Below are 19,885 nucleotides of genomic sequence, written 5' to 3' on the forward strand. Positions count from 1 at the left end.
CACCAGTGGATGAATATTTGAGGAATAGAGGCAATCACTTTAAACCTTAGTGAGTCTGTACCAACAAAGTTTTCCTTTGTTGTGAAAGAGAAAACAGCAGGAAAGCCACCAGCTAAGCAAAAACCAATCAAAGAAAAGCAAAGTAATTCAAAATCTTCCAAACATGATTCACATGCAACCGAAAAAAAAACTTGTGAAGATGCTGAAGAATCTGAATCGAAATTTTTGAGCCGATAAGTGAAGAAATGGCGTGGAACTATAATTAGAAAGTTAAATTTCTCATGGGAAATAGCTGAATCTGCTTTGGAGGCAAAAAGGTTCTCAGTTCCTTTTGAATATGCAATTCTTTTCAATGAGCCCAGATTTAAGTAATGGGTATAATAATGATTCTTTACATGCTTCAAATCACCAGCAATTTTTTCATTGCATATTCTTCACATAGCAAAGTAATATGTCATCATGGTGGGCAAAGAAAATTTGGGTAGGGACATTCGACGATTGGCGATTCCCTTCCACCGAGCAGTGCAAGTAGGAAACATGAATTCATCATGGACAACATCAACATTACCGGCGTTAATACCAAGATTTTGCTTTTGTGCGATGTGTGATGTCGTTTTTTAGACCACTATTGATATAACATTGAACTCAAAAGAAAGATTGAGTTAATTCAATTGAATGAATCATTTTCAACACAAACATTTCACATGTAGAGACATATGCATCATATTTGACAAAGCTTCACTTCAGTCTGATTAATTTTGCTTCCTTCCTGCAGGAAAGCCATCAGGAATAGTCAGTTGACTAGGGATTTTTCCTCCAGGTGAAGCACTGGCAATATTGTCCTCAGTAAGAGTGATTTTAGTCAAGCTTCCTAGAGTCATGTCCAATCTGTCCTATATTTCTCTACAGATTCCCATGAAATATCACCAGCAAGCCTTGTTTTGAAATTACGAAAGAAAACATGACATCATCATGCATAAGGGCTATTGGAACAAAATGTTTAGTTAAAAAAATGGAGGGGAAGAGGAAGGCTTATCTGATGGCTTGTATGAAAGGTGTTAAGGGTAGTTTCCTGTGCACTGTGACTGAATTCAAGAACTAACAAAAACTTACCAAAAGTTCCTGCAGAGTATACCATCACTGACATCTTGAATCCACGTAAAGCAACACTAGGACACTGGCAAGGTCTTTAAAATTACATTAAAAAACCAATAAGTGATAGAACACTGTTAGTAATAACCCACTAACTTAAACGTATAATGCATTAAGTTGGTAATATATTCTCGCATAATTTTGCATACATTTACAGGTGTGAATTAATGTGTGTAAATCAAACTAGAAAAAACGTATGGGCAGCTTAATTACCCTCTTATTTAAATTCAGATCCATTAATCCAAGAAAAAGTACACGACAGTGAAAATTCACCTTGAGTAACGTTTACTCTAAAGGATTGGGACATCAATCTTAAGAATTAAGACTCCAATTTATTACACAACTCCAATTTCTCATGTATGCATCACAAATATGACCTATATGCAACTATGGACAATCAATAAATCCGATATTTTGTATAAAGTACACAAGGTTAAGAAAATTTTAGCGGCTGAATCAACCTACTGGAAGCATGCTCTATGAAGAAGACTTCAAAACAGTCACTGTGTTGAAGGATACCTGTTATTTTAGACAGACAAGCAAGTTCATTTAATTCACAATCTTAGGACACCTTCACAAAAATCGTAAGAGATTATATCGCAAATGAACACAAATGACTGCTAAAAAAAATTACCAGACCGTAAACCATGACAAAAGTGTCTGCAATGATCACTCATCTTTCCTAGACGTATCTTTTCACTTAATATCTCATTTGCAAGCAAGGGCCGGCCCCCAGTTGTAAACAGTAAGTTTATGTAAGGCCTAGTTTATACATCACGCTACAGTCAAATTTAATTCCATTAAATTCGTCGTTCCGTTAACATAAATTGTGGCGTGGTTTATGCGTCGAAATCAATACGGTTGAATTTAATTCACTTCCCAAATGAAGTGTCTCTGGTCGCCACGATTCGCTGCGGGCTTGTTAAAATAAGTTTGAAATACATTTTAAAAAAGTATGCATTTCATTCGACGCAATGCTAGTACAACGCTTAAACTGAAGATGCGTTATCGATATTTTATCCATCTTACCAAGACAGATAAAATGTCTAAGACGAATTTAATTTGTTTTAGACGTCACGCTATCGTCCAATTTAATTGCTTGAGGGACCTTGAATTAAATTCGTCTGAATTCAATTTGACTGTAGCGCAACGTATAAACTAGGCCTAAGTTTATGTAAGTTATTAAAAAAGTAAGTTTTTTTAGACATATTCTCTGGACTGGGGGTTTAAATTATATAAAATCTCCACTGATCTCACAGTTGTTTTATATTAATTTATATTTTGCCATTGGACCTGAGAGATTCAGACAACAAACAAACAAAAAAATAGTGTAAAATCACAACATGAGCTTAACATGAATTCTGATGACATAAATCAAACGTGTTCCTGTAAAATTCGCAGAAGCATTCAAATTTGGAAACTTTCTTTCGATGGATACCTACATGTAAGCTTAACTTTAAGAAGGCCGAAGAAAAAACTCCGGCTGTTTTCATTCTTGATCGTCAGCTCTATCCTTAAATTAACTACAGTGACAGCCAGCAAGAGTTATGAGAGTTCACAAATAAATCAAATTAGCTTCTAACAAGCAGATTGTACATGTCACGCGATCCGTCTCAAACTTTACGTGCGGACTTGCTTCGGAACAGAAGTGTGTACGTTCTGCTAGATTTATGCTCGCTGTTTGTGGAATAGGGTAAGTATGACAACGGTGCACAGAGCTTGACCTTATTTTATCTCGCCATTGAGTTCCCATAAACTTCTCCCAAGCTTACCTTCTGGCATGCCGAAAATCTGCAGGGAAATTGAGTTGCACATATAAAACGCCAAAGCGATCAAGCTTTTCCCAGCAGCCTACATATTGAGACTCTTGTGACTCAGTGAAGTCAGCTCATGGTTACACGATTGATAACAGATAAGAAACAGCGAAAATTCAAAGACAAAAGATACAAAACAATTTAAAACTGCATCCTGATGAAGACCTCTATGGCTGCATTTCGGGTCCTGCTATTCCCTGGACTTCCGCGTTGCTCCCAAATATGGTAAAGGGCTTATTTTATTGGTCAAATAGTGTCACATGGTTTGTCATATGAAGCTGACTGGAAGAACAAGATTCTACACTGGACGGAGCTGGACAAGGAATCAAGGATTAAGGACAAGGAAATGGATTGTTGAGGGCGTCCAAAGAGAAAAACCCAAGTATAAAATCAAGAACACTCAACTGGGATGACTTAATCCCCAGTCTCATCAAGGCCCTACTCTTCACCGTTTATGAGTCGTTTGCTTTTGTATTTGTTTTTTCTCTCCTTGGGCAAAAGCCTGTGATCTGGATACTAGGGGCTGTTTTCATCGAGGAAGATCTTAGCACTAGGAGGATCCTAGAAGGCGGATTACCCTAGCGCCATATGTTTTCTGTATTCCGTTTACATGCAAAGAGTTGTACTTGGCCCTAGCGATAGGATCTTGCCGGCTAGCTGACGACTGAGCTGAGAGATAGGAAGATCCTAGCACCATGTAAACTAGATTCGCTTGGAAGATCCTAGTACTAGGGACAAAAAAGAACAAACATGCCTGCAGCCGAGCGTTCAGCTGCTAAAGGCCGACAATTTATGTTCTTTTCCTTCTCCACTTGGTATCCACTCTGACCGAAATTTCTGCATATGAAACAGTATACACAAGAAAAATTGATCCGCCTTCTTGGATCTTCCTTGTGCTAGGATCCTCCTCCCTCTATGTAAACAGCGCCTAAGCCTCGAGGACATCCCTTTTCCTAGTAGATGTATTTTTAGAACAGTCCTCAGGGGACCTTAGGACTGTTCACAGTTCAATTATCCATTCAAAGAAGAGAAATGACAGTTAAATTGTAATACATCATACCTTCTCGCTTGAAAAGTAGTTCTAAAAATAAACTTTACTTGGGAAATTTTTCCGTTCAAGGAATTAACACAGTACAACAGAGACAGAGTTTCCTAGTCATTGGCTTCTGACCTGGGCTGTGATCTGTTAAGAGCTATACCAACGGCGGTTCAAGCTCTTGGCAGGTCCAACAGGAACGGAAAGGCATTGCAGAAAAGACCAGACAACAGATAGTCCCTGGCTCTCGAGGTTTGGGGATGGGGATGGAGTCAACTACTCCACCTTGTAAAAGAGCTCTGTTATACGGAAACCGCTACAATCAGGCTTCAAGCACAGACCTTGTTGAAACTCTAACCAACCAACCAACAGGATGACTACTTCTGGCCAAAGCCTTCTGAGGGACGCTAGGAGTGTGAGAAAGCTTTCTGTGGTCCAAAAGCAAAGCACGGAATGTGAGCACCATGAACGGAACAGGTTATTGGTAAGATGAAAAGGGAGCAACTGGACGTCATTGGAATTATGAAATGCCGATGATCATGCCATGTTGTAAGAGTACTCTGGTAACGCGTACTGCAAAAAACACTAAGGTGGACACCCCGAGAGATAAAAAGAAAGAAAGAAAGCAAGCAAGCAAGAAAGAAAGAAAGGAAGAAGGAAGAAAGAAAGAAAGAAAACAAGAAAGAAAGAAAGAAAGAAAGAAAGAAAGAAAGAAAGAAAGAAAGAAAGAAAGAAAGAAAGAAAGAAAGAAAGAAAGAAAGAAAGAAAGAAAGGAAGGAAGGAAGGAAGGAAGGAAGGAAGGAAGGAAGAAAGAAAGAAAACAAGAAAGAAAGAAAGAAAGAAAGAAAGAAAGAAAGAAAGAAAGAAAGAAAGAGAGAAAGAAAGAAAGATCGTTTCCCAAAATTTCTGTTCCCTCTGAGTTTTCGGGCAAAATATCTCGGTGCAATGTGTTTAATCTGCTTCCAGCAGTGTATTTGGACAGAGGTGATGGTAAACATTACGTTTAGAATGCTTCTGGTTTCCGTTGAGTTTGCTCGCTGATTTTAAAAGCATTAATTTCATAGATATCCTCGGAACTCTTAGGACGAAGGAAGGGGTCCAAAACAGTCCCCTGTTGGTTAAAAGTTCACTTTCTTTAACTCTCAGAACACCGCAAAATCCGTAAAATCCGCCGTATTTTAGACAAAAAAAAAGAAGATATTAGCAGGTCAACTGCAACTTCAAACTTTAAAACTTGAACGGCAAGAGTTCAAATTGAACTAATTGCGACTCATTTGACTGTGAAAGCCAATGTCGAATCATAGAAAAAAACTAACTGCATATGAAATTCATATTCCCGTTAAATCCGTCATTCCCGTTAAATGACAGAAGTTTTAAATATCTTATTATATATTCCTAAAGGAATATTTACAGTAAAAAAGAGAAGTATATAATTAGATATCCATACCCCGTTAAATCCGTGAAATCCGTAGTTTCCGTCCATTAAAGGAGGTTGTGCTTGTGCTAATATATTACAACTACTCAGCTCACTGAAACTGTAAGTTTTGACCAATTTAAACTTCTGTCATGAGACGGGAATGACGGATTTCACGGATTTAACGGGGATATGAATATCTAATCATTTACTTCTCTCTTTTATTGTAAGTATCTTTTAAGAATACATTATTAAAATAATATATATAATATATATATTTTCTTAATAGATACTTACAGTAAAAAAGAGAAGTAATATAATAATATATTAAGGATATTTACAGTAAAAAAGAGAAGTATATGATTAGATATTCATATCCCCGTTAAATCCGTGAAATCCGTCATTCCCGTCTCATGACAGAAGTCTTAAATATCTTATAATATATTCCTACAGGATATTTACAGTTAAAATGAGAAGTATATGATTAGATATTCATATTCCCGTTAAATCCGTGAAATCCGTCATTCCCGTTTCATGACAGAAGTTTGAATTGGTTGAAACTTGCAGTCTCAGTAAACTGACGAGGCGTTATACATTAGCACAAGCACAACCTCCCTCAGTGGACGGAAATGATGGATTTGACGGATTTGACGGGGATATGAATATCTTGAAGAATGTTGTGTTTTTATGTTTAAGACTTGATCAGTTCACGGGGAATGTGATGTTTCAACTCAGATGAACTTCTACTACAGGAACGGAAATGACGGAAATGACGGATTTAACGGGCATGCGAATCGAATCTTGACTGTAAACTTTCTTACGACTAGCAACCTATCCTTTCTTAATTGGCTTTAAACTTGCCATATCAACAGCACCCAGCAAGGCTCTTGTTAACGAGTTGTAAAAATTTTACACCAGCGAGAGCAGAACACTTGCTCATGACTTGATCTCTAGCGCAAATGGATACAAAACATGCAAACTCAAAAAACAACAACAATCTGGGAAAAGTCGGCAAACGCGAGTGACGGAAAATACAGATTCAACGGAAATATGAATTGCATCGTTTTTCCACGTTAAATAAAGTTCAGTCAGATTCAATATCTTGGCCGTTAATTTCCTTCGACTAGCAAACGGGAGTGATGGAAATTACGGATTTAACGGGCATATGAATTGCATCTTGATTTCTTACGACTAGCAGCCTATCCTTTTTAATTCGCCTTAAGTTTGCCGTATCAACACTACCCTGAGTAAGTCTCTTTTAAATGAGTTGCGAGGTCAAAATACGTTATAATACGTTCATTATTTGATCCCTAGCGCACATGGATACTAAACATGCGAACACAAGAAACATCATCAACCTGGGAAAAGTCGGCAACATTGATTATTTTTTTCTTCACGCTGAATCATTAACACTTTCTGTCAACTCATTGTCCACCGAGAATTTGATGCGAAAGTGCGAGATAAGATTGCGAAACATTACATACAAGTGTTCCGAAGTCAAATTAACATCAATGTCGGTCCTCTTGTTCTCCGCAGAAAAGATCAAAAGGAAATGCGGAAGAAAGCTGTGAATAGGCGAAACAGCGAGACAGAAATTATCACGACGCGCCTTTGAATCATTTTCAATATTGTTCTCGATTCTTTGGGTCCTAATGAAGCTGAAATATATCAAAGGATCCTTGTAAACACAATCAGCGTTTAGGACAAAAGTGCAACTCTCTTGAGGGGAAAACTACAACACAAGATTATCGAGGACAATTCATCAAATTTATTCATATCAGGTTTTCAAGGCTAAGATCACTATTTAAAGAGATATTTGAATTCATTTCTTTCTCTAAATCTTCCGAAGATGCGTCGGGCGAAAGCACCATGCAAGCAGTTGAACAGCGAGGCTATACGAGGAGCAACCTTATGCTACATGAGTCCTGTTCTGGCTGGACAGTGTAGCGTTATAAGTGCTAAATGTGTGTGGAACGTAAAAGAAAAAGACCTTGGACGATCATGGAACTCGATTTGCAAAATGAGGGATATTTGCGACAAAGCGATTGCAGGTTTGTTTGCTTGAGAGAATTATTGAAGATTATTCTTGATCAATGTTACACGTTTGTGAAAATGTTTTGTTTCCTTTCAACAGCTATACCAAACACAGCGTTTTTCGTTAGTGCAATATCGACGCACGAAAAGAAGAAGGGAAGTATAAATGAAGAGAGCAAGGATAGTGAAGAAGACCAAGAACCCAGTCCAATACCCAACATGTTTTCTCAACAATGGCTCGATGGAGATCCGACTGTGATTAATAAATCGTTGTGGCCTGCGATAACGTACTGGTTGGCACTGACCACACCTAACGGCGCCCCCGCCAATCCACTGGTAGTCCATCGAGCACTGCTGGAGTGTGGAATGGGTGTAACGGCAAAACAGGTAATACCAATTTTTAAGATTTCAAAATCTAAGTTGATCGATGGTGTTATTTTTACCGCGATTTAAAAACCCATTTTCCCAGGAAATGGTACATCAAAGTCTTAATGATAAGAAAGTACATACAACTCAAGCAGTTGCATGGCCAAGATACGTTTGTCTTTTAGTACACACTTCAATACGTTTGTCTTTAAGTACACACTTAAAAAAGTACATACAACTCAAGCAGTTGCATGGCCAAGACACGTTTGTCTTTTAGTACACACTTCCCACTAGAAATTTGTTTGTCCGTGTATGATATTCAGGTTTACATTTTTGTTACAGGTTCAGTTTCAAGATGGGCAAGAATGCACTGCCATTAAGGAACTTTACAACCTCCTGAAAGACCACAAAAACCCATATATGCAAGACATCGTAACAGCTTCCTATCAGCACAGTTATCGAGAGGAAATGTCAAATCTGCTTGGAATTGACCAAATGGTCTCACAAGAGCTGGAAGAATGTGGCACCGAAAAGGTTGTGCGCGTAACATTAATAAACCCAAGTTTCCAACCATCCTTGGAGAATGCTCTAGCCAGGATGATGGAGGCAAAGTTGCATATCGACAAGTTCGGTTTCAGCGTGTCCAACGCAGGTGCGCCAGCCTTTGCATCTGATGAGAAACATCTGTCTGACAAGCTGACGATCCTCGTCAACGACATAACCATCGCCATGGAAAAGCTTGAATACGCAAGTTATCGAGGCAAAGTTTATAAGAAGAATCCGAGATCAAGATACACTTATTCGTACAAATGTGAGGCAAGAGCGTTTATTAACAGTCTCGCCACCAATGAGCAGTTCAAGTCTAGACTGATACGAGATATGAGGAAAGTTATCGACCTGCTTGCCGATCCAAACTGTGAACTCTTCCAGCCTCTGGTAATCGATTATGACCTAATAGAAGTCAACAATGGTTTTTGCTGGTCTGTAAAAAGTCGTGCGTTTGTTGAAAACCCCATCGAAGTGCGGCAAATAGGAAAGCTGTCGCCTAGATGCTTTTGTGCATACGATCCCGCAACAGAAGCTGACCCGAAGTATTTTCGTGAAATCTTGGAGAACAGCTTGTCTGCAAGTGAAGTGGCAATGTTTTGTGAAGACTTCTTGAGACTTTTGAACTACAATGCGAAGAAGCACAAGGACAAAGTACCTTGTCTTGTAGGAGCTGCAAACAGTGGAAAAACGAGCCTGTTCCTCCCCATCCAAGGACTTGTGCACCACGGAAACATTGCAACGGTCACGAGGCAACGCGCATTTAACAAGGCCATGATTACCCCATTTACAGAAGTGATATTCATAGATGAAGCAGATGAGAATGTACTGGACATCTCCGACTGGAAGATCCTCACGCAGGGTGGCTACACTGCTCATGATATCAAATACCAAACAGCAAAAGCATTCATAAACAGATGTCCGATGCTGGTGACGGCACAGCGTAACCTGGACTTTGGTCCCACTCACCAGCCAGCCATGGACAGACGCCTCCGCACATATCATTTCAAGAGCCTTCCAGATCCCAAAAAGAAGGCAGCAGCTTGGCTGAGAAAGCATGCGATGGAATGCGTGGTGTGGGCTGCCAAGAAAGCAAACGATCGTGAAGGCGACACCGACAATGAAGAGGACGACACGGACAGCGATGAAGAAGGCACCTTGCAAGGCACAGAAGGCACTTTGAAGGTGGAGGAGAAGGAGGCCATCAGGTCACTGTCACTTTCAAGTCCTCTGGTGCAGGAGACTGCAGTTCCCAACACGAGTGACGAGGAAACTCTCGGAGATAGCATGGACGAGGCTGACTCAGCGAATGACGAACTTGCTCCTATAAAAGAGTCGCTAGCAAGGTCGCATCCAGATAGTCTTAGATACCGGCAGCTAAAACACATGCTTCGCGAGGAGGAGAGAAAGCGATTTGAGTTACGTGACCGTGCCAAGAAACAACACCAAGCAAGAAAGGCTGCCCTGAGAGAGAAGGGGGTCAGCACTCAGAGTGCCGAGTTACTTTCAACAAATCCCGACTCAGCCATGCCGAGCGCAATCCAAAGGGAACTACAGAGGCACCAGGATGACCTAAGAGTACGCCAGGAGCAGGAACGACGCGAGACAGCACACAAAGCATTTGAAGGCCAATGGCTACGCAGTACAGAGAAAGAGCTACACGACTGCGTCGAGTCCATCTCAACCTGCCTCGATCCCACCATTCGAAAGTCGTTGACGGCATATCGCGAAGTCCTTGAAGACAAGTTGAGGAACCATCACCGCAACCTTGGTACACTTGGTTCCAGCGAAGCCTTGCAAGAAAGGAAACGCGTCTGTGTGTCTCTCGGTCTCCTCCAGAACAGACATCAACATCTGGTGAAGAGTGTCCACGAGGCCTTGCCAACCGCACAGGAGCTTGGCGAGTCGTCGGCCTCCAAGGGAAGCCAAGAAGTTGCTTGTGCACAAGAAGGCACTGGTGGCCGTAGAGGTGATGAAGAGGTGGTGGTGGAAGACGATGACGAAGAGGACCTACAGATGTTTATCACTCCAGCACCCAGCTGGCAGACAAGCCACACGGAGTTCGAGAGGACACGGAAGGAAGCCACCAGTGGTAGAAAGAGGCCACGATCACAAAAGGTGCAGTCAAAGAGATCGAAAACGCGGTCTGGCAATGCCATTACAAGGTACTTTTCCAGCCAGCAACAGCAAGCTGACGAGTGACATTCATTTTCTTTATTTCAATTTTGGGCATGTTGACTGCGAATGATTCCAGTCGGTTAATTGACCGTGAATAAAATGGCAGCAGTAACGTATGAAAGGTTTGGTCTGTATTTCCATGCCAAAGGATCACCTATAGTGGAACCTCGATTTAACGATTTGCAAAGGGCCTAGGAAAATCGGTTGGTTCTATCGAGGGTTTGTTTGAAGTGAAGTGAAGACTTTTTGATAAGGAGGTTCGTTAAATCGATGTTCCACTGTAGCAGATATGCTAAACGAACGCGTCGCGGCATTTAACAAAGCGTTAAGTTTAGGCGCGTCGCTCCTAAGAAAAGTTTTTAAGTCCAGCCCTTTTCTTCAGGGAGTCCGCAGTTCTTCCCCTTTGAAACTTGAACTCAGGATCCCTCAGAATAGCAGTCCACTGTCCAAACCCGTGATTAGTTATCCCTTCCTTTAGAAAGTAGTCCTCTTCTGTTGTGAATTTCAAAACATGACGAATGTTCCGCTGAGAGCGCAAGATTCGTTTAGGCGGGGCGTCATTTTGCACTGGTTCAACAGAAGGCAGGGCGTTGGAAGTTGAATCGCCGAGTCTTGCGTTGACGTCCTCGTCCACTTCTGACCCCTTAGCGCCTTGAAGTTTCTGTAGGCACTCATGACCCTTCAAAGCAACTTCTCGGGATCGTTGCTTTTGATAGTGAACTTTAGCAACGGCAGAGCTGTGTTTTTGGTCTTCCGACAAAATCCTCTGCTCTTCGCTAGTGAGCTGGTTGAGGCTCTGCGTTTCAACAATTTGGCGATAACGCGTGGGATGGATGTACTTTCCAATTGCATCAAACACCAGTTTGCTCATGATCTCGCCCAATTTACCGTGCTGGCCTCCATTTCTGTTGACGAGAACGAAATCACACTTGGGTTTAAGCAAAGGTCTAACGTACGAGATGTAACCGTTGAGCACTTGCATGTTTGCATGGGAAAGAATCAAAGAATCAAATCCATACTTTCCAGCAGTCTTGAACGTTTTCTGATCAATGAATCCACCCTTTTCCTTAGCTGTATCAATCATGTCCACCGTCAAATATTGATAAGTCATAGGACGTGACCCCTTCACTTTGATGAACAGATACATGGCTACGAATTTCGTGGCAAATGTCAAGTCCGAGGGGTTAACTTGAGCTGGACTCGATTTGCAAATCTTCACGGTATTTTCGTAGCGCGGCAGATGGAATTTCACGACCTCCAACAGCTCCTCCATTGTTGCCCAGTGGCCTCTTGCTTCCAGTGTTTCAATGTCTAAATCTTGTGTCCACTGCAATCGCATCATCTTTGCAACTGTCTTTCGCGCTCTTTTGAGGTACAACTCTGTTGTAGAGAACTTTTGAAAGACTGCCTCTGATGCGCCATGAAGTTTTCTGAAGTCGATCATTTCAGAAATAGCGTCTATGTAGCCTAAACGCCCACCATGGCCGAGCTTGCATTCGTCTTGTAAGTAGTCGATAAACTTGAACAACAAATTTGGAGAACATAAACTAAAGTCCACCACGTCAAAAGTCAACTCTTCCTCGTCTTCACAACAAAATCTAAGAAACTTAAGGCATCTTGTAACTATTTGTTGCGCTGCGCGATCCTTCTTGTATCCGCCACCACTTCCAGTCAACCATTTCGTGAATACCTCGGCAATGTCACACGATAATGAAAACGAAGGAAGTAACTTTACGGCATGCTTTGGGCTCTCGGTTGTTTGATCTTGAATTGGTTTCACCATTGGAACATTTCGCGAATCCGTGATTTCTTTCGAACTGGGCTTTTCATCAAAATAAAAGAACCAACTGTGCTTGTTATAAACATGTTTTCTGCACCCTCTTTGACTTTGAAATCCATCATGGTCGCACTCTTGTATTGGGCAGTGATACAAGCTGTCGGTTTCATCTTTTTCCAAGTGTAGCCGTTTCGGTTTGGGCGACGCTCCATCGATATCCGACCAATTGACTTTATACTTCTTGCTCATTTTGCCTTTTAAGCGCATCTAGTCAACATGATCTCCTTTAAATCTGAACCATAACCGAGGAGCCGATGACGAGCAAAGGAACTGCATATATGTTTGTATTTGCAAAAGCATGCCCTTACTTGCCCGCCCTCATTACTATTGTGCAAAATTCATGACAGTGACATGCCACCAAACTCGCCCAAGCAGGTCTGAGCGCGCCTTATTGTTTGCCTCATTCCCAAAGGCCACCTTAATTTGGGAACAAAATGGGAATGCGTAGAAAAATGGTCCAAAATCTGTTTTGAAACGACCAATTTGGGAACAATGTGTTCCATCAACAGAAAGGAACTCGGAACAAAACAGTCCTTAATGACCAATTTGGGAACAATGTGTTCCATCAACAGATAGGAACTCGGAACAAAACAGTCCTTATTTATCAATTTGGGAACAATGTGTTCCATGCACAGATAGGAACTCGGAACAAAACAGTCCTTATTTATCAATTTGGGAACAATGTGTTCCATGCACAGATAGGAACTCGGAACAAAACAGTCCTAATTTATCAATTTGAGAACAATATGTTCCATTTACAGTTGAGAACTCGGAACAAAACAGTCCTTATTTATCAATTTCGGAACAATGTGTTCCATCAATAGATAGGAACTCGGAACAAAACAGTTCTTATTTATCAATTTGGGAACGAAGTGTTCCATTTACAGATAGGAACTCGGAACAAAACAGTCCTAAATGACCAATTTGGGAACAATGTGTTCCATCAATAGAAAGGAACTCGGAACAAAACAGTCCTAAATGACCAATTTGGGAACAATGTGTTCCATTTACAGATAGGAACTCGGAACAAAACAGTCCTTATTTGTCAATTTGGGAACAATGTGTTCCATGCACAGATAGGAACTCGGAACAAAACAGTCCTAATTTATCAATTTGAGAACAATATGTTCCATTTACAATTGGGAACTCGGAACGAAATATTCCTCTTTTACACTTAAGTGAACGTTTTGTTCCTACCTTGTAAAACATCTGGTCCTCTTATAGTCAATAGGAACACAAAAACGAGGAACAGTCCATACTAGAGGAACGTTCCTTTTGGAATATAGGAACAGCCAACGAAACTTAAAATCAGCGAAAAAAAGAGTCAAAGACTATAGAAAAAATCCAAAAAGCGTAAGTCAAGCGCCTCGGCGAAATGAAAACGGTCTTTAAAATTTGGTGAAGTCTCATTCAATCGAAGGCAGCAAAACGCGCCAGGATCAAATTTTGGGAAATGTAGAAGAAAAAAGGCCTTGAATCTGAACTCAGAGATATGAGCCTTATCCAGTTGTCATCTGCTTTCCCGAGGTTTGGGGAACCCTGGGGACATAGACTTATACGCGGGGACTTCCCTTATTGTGCATTTCAAAGTCCCCGTATTTCCCTACCTGCACACCCTCTAACAATGGACCCAGTATTTTTTTCCTGTCATAGTTTGGACACAAAGTGGTTATGAGTTTACAGGTACATCGTTTAACTGTTGCCATTGAAAACTGACATTGCGGGAATAAAAGTCCTCTTGAAGCGATAAGTATGGCAGGTCGGAGGGTTAAGCTTTCACTGCTTCTTTAAAATATAACGTGGAATGTGCCTTGCTGGTAGCAAATGGTGAAGCCTTACATAAGCTCTCTCGATGAACAGTCCATGCCCTGAGAACAAATGTCGAGTTTAAATTAAAATTGCAGTTTTTACTAAAAAATAACCTGAGTGAAAATAATCATCTGACCAATACATAGCAAAAACATGTATCTGGCGCCAAGCGCGGGAAAACGCGTGCGGCCAAAACACGATTGGTTTTGGTTTGGATTCCTATTGGTTGAGAAAGTAGCGCGAGTTTTGTTAACCAATCACAGAACGTAATAACGCAAAACCAAAGCAATCGCAAAATTACTTTCCACACTTAATTGAAAATCACTCTAAAATGTGAACATATAAAGTATACAACTTTATACTAGATGTTACAATTTCGTAGACAATTCAAGGGGCCCTGACACGGCGATTTTGCTGTATCTTGGTCAAAACTAGTCAAACATTTGATAAAGGAACCTTTTTCTAACATGAAATTGCCATTAGAGAACCGGGAAGGAAATATTAAGAGATTTTTCGGGGGAAGAACGAGCTATAATCGGCTTTTAGCGACTTCTCTACAATGAAGAGAAAGAACTTGAAAACACTGCGAAATTTTTTCAAGTATCAACCCATTTCTATCTTAGCCATCCGCAGCAAAGCATAATTAATATATATTTACATTTATTTACATTAACTTATTCATTCTTCATGGGTATATTACGAAATCACAAAATGACCAGCTCCCAGTTGGCTTGATAGCTCAGTTGGTAGAGCACTGCACCGGCATCGCAGAGGTCATGGGTTCGAATCCCATTCAAGCATGAATTTTTTTCAGGCTTTCTTTTCGCAACTGCTTAAGTTGCGTAGTAACTGCGAGGATCTTTCTTCTATTTGATAGTTAATACTATAGTAATGGAATGAAATTTGCTTTGCCAAGCCAAGCCCTCGGCAAACCAAATTTCCTTCACTGGGCTAGCAGGCCCCGGGAAACTCGTAGGACGGTAGTCCGCATTGCACCGAATAAAAATAATAAATACTAGTTTCTGTGCATTAGTAGAGTTTTTATAAGAAAACTGAACCATTGTTTTGACAATTCCATCGATTCAAATGTGTTTTTTTGCCATTCAAAGTGACCCAACAAATAAGTGACATTGCCCCTTTCACATGTCAGTGAAGCCTTTCAGCCACAATATGGGCATCCATTTTCTCCTCACTGAACATCATACATTTTTTATTATAGAAGTTGGGAGAATACCGCCTTTCATCATAAGACAATTTGTTCTATGGTGATCATTTCTTTATTCTCACTGGACCAGTATGTTTGATTGAAATAGCTCAACGAAATAGACGTGAATTTCGAAACCGCGTTAATTCAAGTCTCTCTTTTTTTTTTTTTTTCATACTTTATAAAAGGCACTGGTTATGAAGCCTGACGTAATTCTTTGTTACATGTTTTTGTTAGCATTTTTAGCCTTGACCGTGCACAAACAACAATATAGATTTTTAAATATGTTTAGTAATTTTTCTTTCTTGTATTAATGTAACTCTGTATAATTCCTGGGCACGAATAAAGATTGTTGTTGTTGTTGTTGTTGTTGTTGCAACTGACCAATAAAAACGTTCCAATAAACTTGGTTTAATGGTAAGGTTTCATAACCAGTCCCTGAATTAACTATGTTTATTTTTGGGGGGCACTATTTTCCGTGACTTAAATAAATTAGAGCGTCGATTTCCGCAACACTAATTAATTTTTACCATTTTCCTCCCAAATTTCCAGACCAGCAGTTCTTTGTATTCAGTTTATTTTAACCTTCGAATGCGTGAATGCATCGTTTAGATACTGGACAGTACGTCAAGTTAATTGTCGCTGCTCTCACAAAGTGTTTTTTTTTTAATTTATTCTTTAGTTATACCAGAAATCTTTACTTTTTCTACCATCCATAGGTTTCCCGAGAGTGTAAAATGTGACGTTAAAATCACTTTGGTTCCTTATGAAGACGCACGTGGGTCTTTCCGCGTACAGTAAGCAATCTCCTTTCTATTTATTTGTTTGGAATAGAATGGAATGGGAATTTAAGTGGATTCCACGGGGTGGCTCTTTTATCTACTGTTTCCAGATCGAATTGGAATTTGGAAATGTTGGTTTTTGTGGAGGGAGGAAAACCGGAGTACCCGGAGAAAAACGAGAACCAACAACAAACTCAACCCACATATGACGCCGAGACTGGGAATCGAACCCGGGACATATTGGTGGGAGGCGAGTGCTCTCACCACTGCGCCATACCTGCTCCCCTTTGTTTGTTTGAAAAAAAAAAAAATAAAAACAAAAACAAAAAACAACAGACGTCTAAAGTAGCGGACGTCTTTTGCGGCTTTAGCTTCACTCTCCGAGAAAAATCATGGCCTCGTCGAACAGGCGAAGATTTAGAAAACCGAATATTATAAACGTAGGACACTGTGTGACTGGCGTGAACAGTGTCCAGTGATTCTGACTTTGAGATGAGGTGGAAAACTAACGGAATGCAATGCAAATGAAACACGATGAGCCAATCACAGACGAGCAGTTGACACGTGAACTGAGGTGATTTCGTGGCTGGCGCGTCTTACAAACCACTTCCAAAGTTTGATGAACGAACGATAGCAACGAGCGAGAAAACATTTCATCTTCTTCGCCGCATGTCTACAGCAAATAACAGAAAAGCGAAATTACAGTGTGACGAACTCAACAGGGGCCCTCCGAAAAAACCCGACACTTTGAAATTGTTTGAAAATGTTCTCGTTTTTGATTGTTTTACAAGCTACCAAAGCCAGACTCCTTTGTTGTAAATGTGACCTGTGATTGGCTGATCAATGTTGGGTGGCCCCAGTTGAGTTCGTTGCACTGTAATACGGCTACAGATTTGAGGACTACTGGTTGTAGAAGACGCAACAAGGTTAGCTACGTTTTACAATGCATTCCGAAGTTTGATTGATTCGTATACTGAGTCATCACAATGCATGTAAACTCAAAATTATTCACCGCAGTTGGTTAAAATTTGTACATCGCTTCACTCGTTTGTTCAGTTTCTTAAGTATAAGGGAGTTAGTTTCTAAAGAAACTGCAGTGCTGCGTCAGTGGGGAGTAGAAACAAATGTTTGGTTTGTCACCAGATTTGAGCACCTGGCAGAAAGATAAACTGAACAACTTATTCTATTCATCAACAGCAGTTGCAATCCCAATGCAACAAAATTTTGGTCGAATCAAATTTTGGTGCGGAAAGGGCAAAACTTCATGAGGTTTACCTCCGATTATAACACTTTTTCTCTTCAGGCCGCCAACGCGGGAGAATTCAGGTGAGACTCCGACTGTCATTTTTATACGACGAGAGAAGAGTGCATGCGGTGTCAACAAAAAGACTGCGTTCAGAGATCCCTTTAAAGACACGAACATGACTAAACCCAGACTCAGCGAGCTGTCTCTTATGTTATTTTTCTCAATGGTGGTGGAAGGAAGAAAACACGCGCGAGCGAATCAACTCCCGCGCGTTCTCGCGTGTTCACTTTTGGTGTGAACAAAATCGTGCACAAATTACACATTGCAAGCGTTCGCTACCGAAATCGCATCTAAATTCGCCTGTGTAAACGTCCTATTAATCCAGCTGCTAACGACCAGAAATGTTCGTTTTATGATAAAAGCATGAAACTTGGCAGGCTTACTAACCTCTGTGAGAGAAATATTTCCTGAAATGGAGCCATCCCAAATTAACACCCAGGGCCACGTACAGCGCATGTCAAAAAATGGCATATAAAGCCTTCACATGGAAACGAGGCTGATGTAAAATGCTGATTTCCTGGCGTTGCTTGGACAACTATGTTTAGTTTCTTGCTTTCTATTATCAGAGCACGTTATATTATAAAGTGCTTTTGAATATAAAAGCAAGTCATGTGACTGATCACGTGACTGTTTTGCATTCGATTAACAGCATAGCATTAAGCAACTAGTAAGATTTAAGAATCCCTCTTTCTCAACAGAAATTTCTTCGATGCCAGGTGATTTGAAATAATTTTTAACCATTCTATGAATTCTGAAATAAAGTCATTAAAAATGTACACCTAGAAGCACACAATTATGCATGCACAAAATTGGAGCGTCGGGAATTGCATGAAATTGAGACTGACACATTCACGTTGGTTTTGTTGAGATAATCCGCTTGGATAAGGCGCTGCACCTAAGAAACGATCGATGATTTCCGACTGAAAAAAAAAATGACTGATTTTTATCCCCTAAGGAGGTTACCAAATACTATTTCTATTTCCCTTCTGAAAGTCAAAGCTTATTACAAAAAAGCTGATATCTTCTCCAGTAAGCCATCATCATCATCATCATCGTTCGCCTCTCAAGGTCGGGACGTACGCAAACTTCACGATCCACCATAGCGTTCCCGAGATCTGACCTTTCTATCCCTGAGTCGCTGGCAATCATGTCGGGAAAGGTCAATCTTCTGGAGTGGATAGGGCCACTTGGCTTCCATAGTAAGAGGAACTGGGTAATCTCACCCATAGCTCTCTGGCAATGACCGGCGAATTAAAGTTGCCGCTTGGCGAGCTTCTGGGAGAGTGGTAGAAGATTTCCGTAAATGCTCTTGTGAACGTGTGGCGTGCTCAGAAAAGTGAATGTTTTGAGCACGTGGAAGTAGATTGGTATATGTCCCATCAAGCCGTTGTTGTTGACGCGAAGTTAGTGTCCTCGTCTCGGGACCATAAAGCAGAATTTGCTCAATCAACATATTAAGCAAATAGATGTTCTGTTCATTGGCAAGGTCGGAATGTTATATCTTGTTGAGCTTATTACACGCAAGCTAAGGCTTTACGGGACTTCACATCCTTTTGTCAGTAGATTATGTATGGGCCGAGATATTTGAAGTCGTCCACTTGAGTGATCATTGCGCCTGCTAATGAGCGCAGGTGACACTTCGTAGCAGTGGAACTGTTTTGCAATGTCATCTACAAAATCAAGATCAGTTGGATACTTTGCATGGTGCCTTTGGCTACGTTTAGGATCGATTTGTAGGCCCTGTTCATTGATGGTGTAGTGTGTAGTGAGAGGAGGAGAACATAGTCCAGCACAGTGATGAATAGGAATGGCGCTAAAGTTAGCCGGCAATTCCTGTGAAGGCACGGCGTTCAAGCTTATCTTGAATGCCTGGGCCCTTAAGGGTAAAGTGTGGGTTTTTCTCCTGTGATAAAGCAGACTCCCCTTCAGGACTACGTGCCCATTCAAATCTTGAAGTAGACAATAAAGTGAGAAAATGTGCCATCCTTTTCAACGAAGTTTTTAGCAAAGTTATCTCTTAGTGACATATGATACCAAGCGCCAGGTCTCCCTGCACAATAAGACGAGGCAGTCAAAGTCCCCCAAGGATATCACCTACAGATCATAGAAGAGATAGCATTTATTGAACTGATTGACAATTGCACAGATTACCAAGGGGTTAACCGTGTTTTGACCTTGCAAGACTCCACTCAGCCAAATTGGAAGAACTTGGACTTAGAACCTGCCAAAGTCTACACTTCAGATTTGAAGGATAGATAATTATCAGCCCTTCCAGATCTTAACGCTCCCTCTCTCAACGAAGAGACATCCTTTATGCCTAAGGCATACCATCTTGCAAGCTGCGAGTAGATATTCTGCAGCTTCAGAAATCCTTTGAATGGAAGATTTCCCACAAACCGCCAAAGTG

At 40.8% G+C, this 19,885-nt stretch overlaps 4 protein-coding genes and 1 pseudogene across 7 annotated transcripts in view; 1 reads left to right on the plus strand and 4 right to left on the minus strand.

Moving 5' to 3' along the window:
• LOC146472176 (uncharacterized) overlaps positions 1-3,144 on the minus strand; it is a 128,271-nt gene extending 125,127 nt beyond the window's left edge. The window contains exons 1-2 of the mRNA XM_085119616.1: positions 2,925-3,144; positions 1,114-1,187 (exon numbers count right to left, since the gene is read on the minus strand). The gene's annotated coding sequence lies outside the window, so the exon portion shown is untranslated. The remainder of the gene's footprint in view (positions 1-1,113; positions 1,188-2,924) is intronic.
• The window catches only part of LOC146472173 (uncharacterized), a 241,432-nt gene that overhangs the window by 132,743 nt on the left and 88,804 nt on the right, over positions 1-19,885 (minus strand). The gene's annotated exons all lie outside the window — the stretch shown is intronic.
• LOC146472178 (uncharacterized) overlaps positions 1-19,885 on the minus strand; it is a 137,781-nt pseudogene that overhangs the window by 69,521 nt on the left and 48,375 nt on the right. The gene's annotated exons all lie outside the window — the stretch shown is intronic.
• On the plus strand, positions 7,504-10,564 carry LOC146472183 (uncharacterized). The gene is made up of 2 exons (XM_085119632.1): positions 7,504-7,837; positions 8,159-10,564. Exons 1-2 carry the CDS (start codon positions 7,529-7,531, stop codon positions 10,562-10,564), a joined length of 2,715 nt encoding a protein of 904 aa, XP_084975758.1. The 5' UTR covers positions 7,504-7,528.
• LOC146472184 (uncharacterized) lies at positions 10,878-12,831 on the minus strand. The gene has a single exon (XM_085119614.1). It carries the CDS (start codon positions 12,582-12,584, stop codon positions 10,887-10,889), a length of 1,698 nt encoding a protein of 565 aa, XP_084975740.1. The 5' UTR covers positions 12,585-12,831; the 3' UTR covers positions 10,878-10,886.

This window comes from Pavona decussata, unplaced genomic scaffold (assembly GCF_977016875.1).
Source record: "Pavona decussata unplaced genomic scaffold, jaPavDecu1.1 SCAFFOLD_100, whole genome shotgun sequence".
NCBI classification, from domain to species: domain Eukaryota; kingdom Metazoa; phylum Cnidaria; class Anthozoa; order Scleractinia; family Agariciidae; genus Pavona; species Pavona decussata.

Excerpts from the sequence above, each read along its gene's own strand:
- LOC146472184 (XM_085119614.1), bottom strand. The coding sequence starts at position 12,584 with ATGCGCTTAAAAGGCAAAATGAGCAAGAAGTATAAAGTCAATTGGTCG.
- LOC146472183 (XM_085119632.1), top strand. The coding sequence starts at position 7,529 with ATGTTTTGTTTCCTTTCAACAGCTATACCAAACACAGCGTTTTTCGTT. Across the intron at positions 7,838-8,158 it reads TGGGTGTAACGGCAAAACAG|GTTCAGTTTCAAGATGGGCA; the intron begins GTAATACCAATT and ends TTTTTGTTACAG.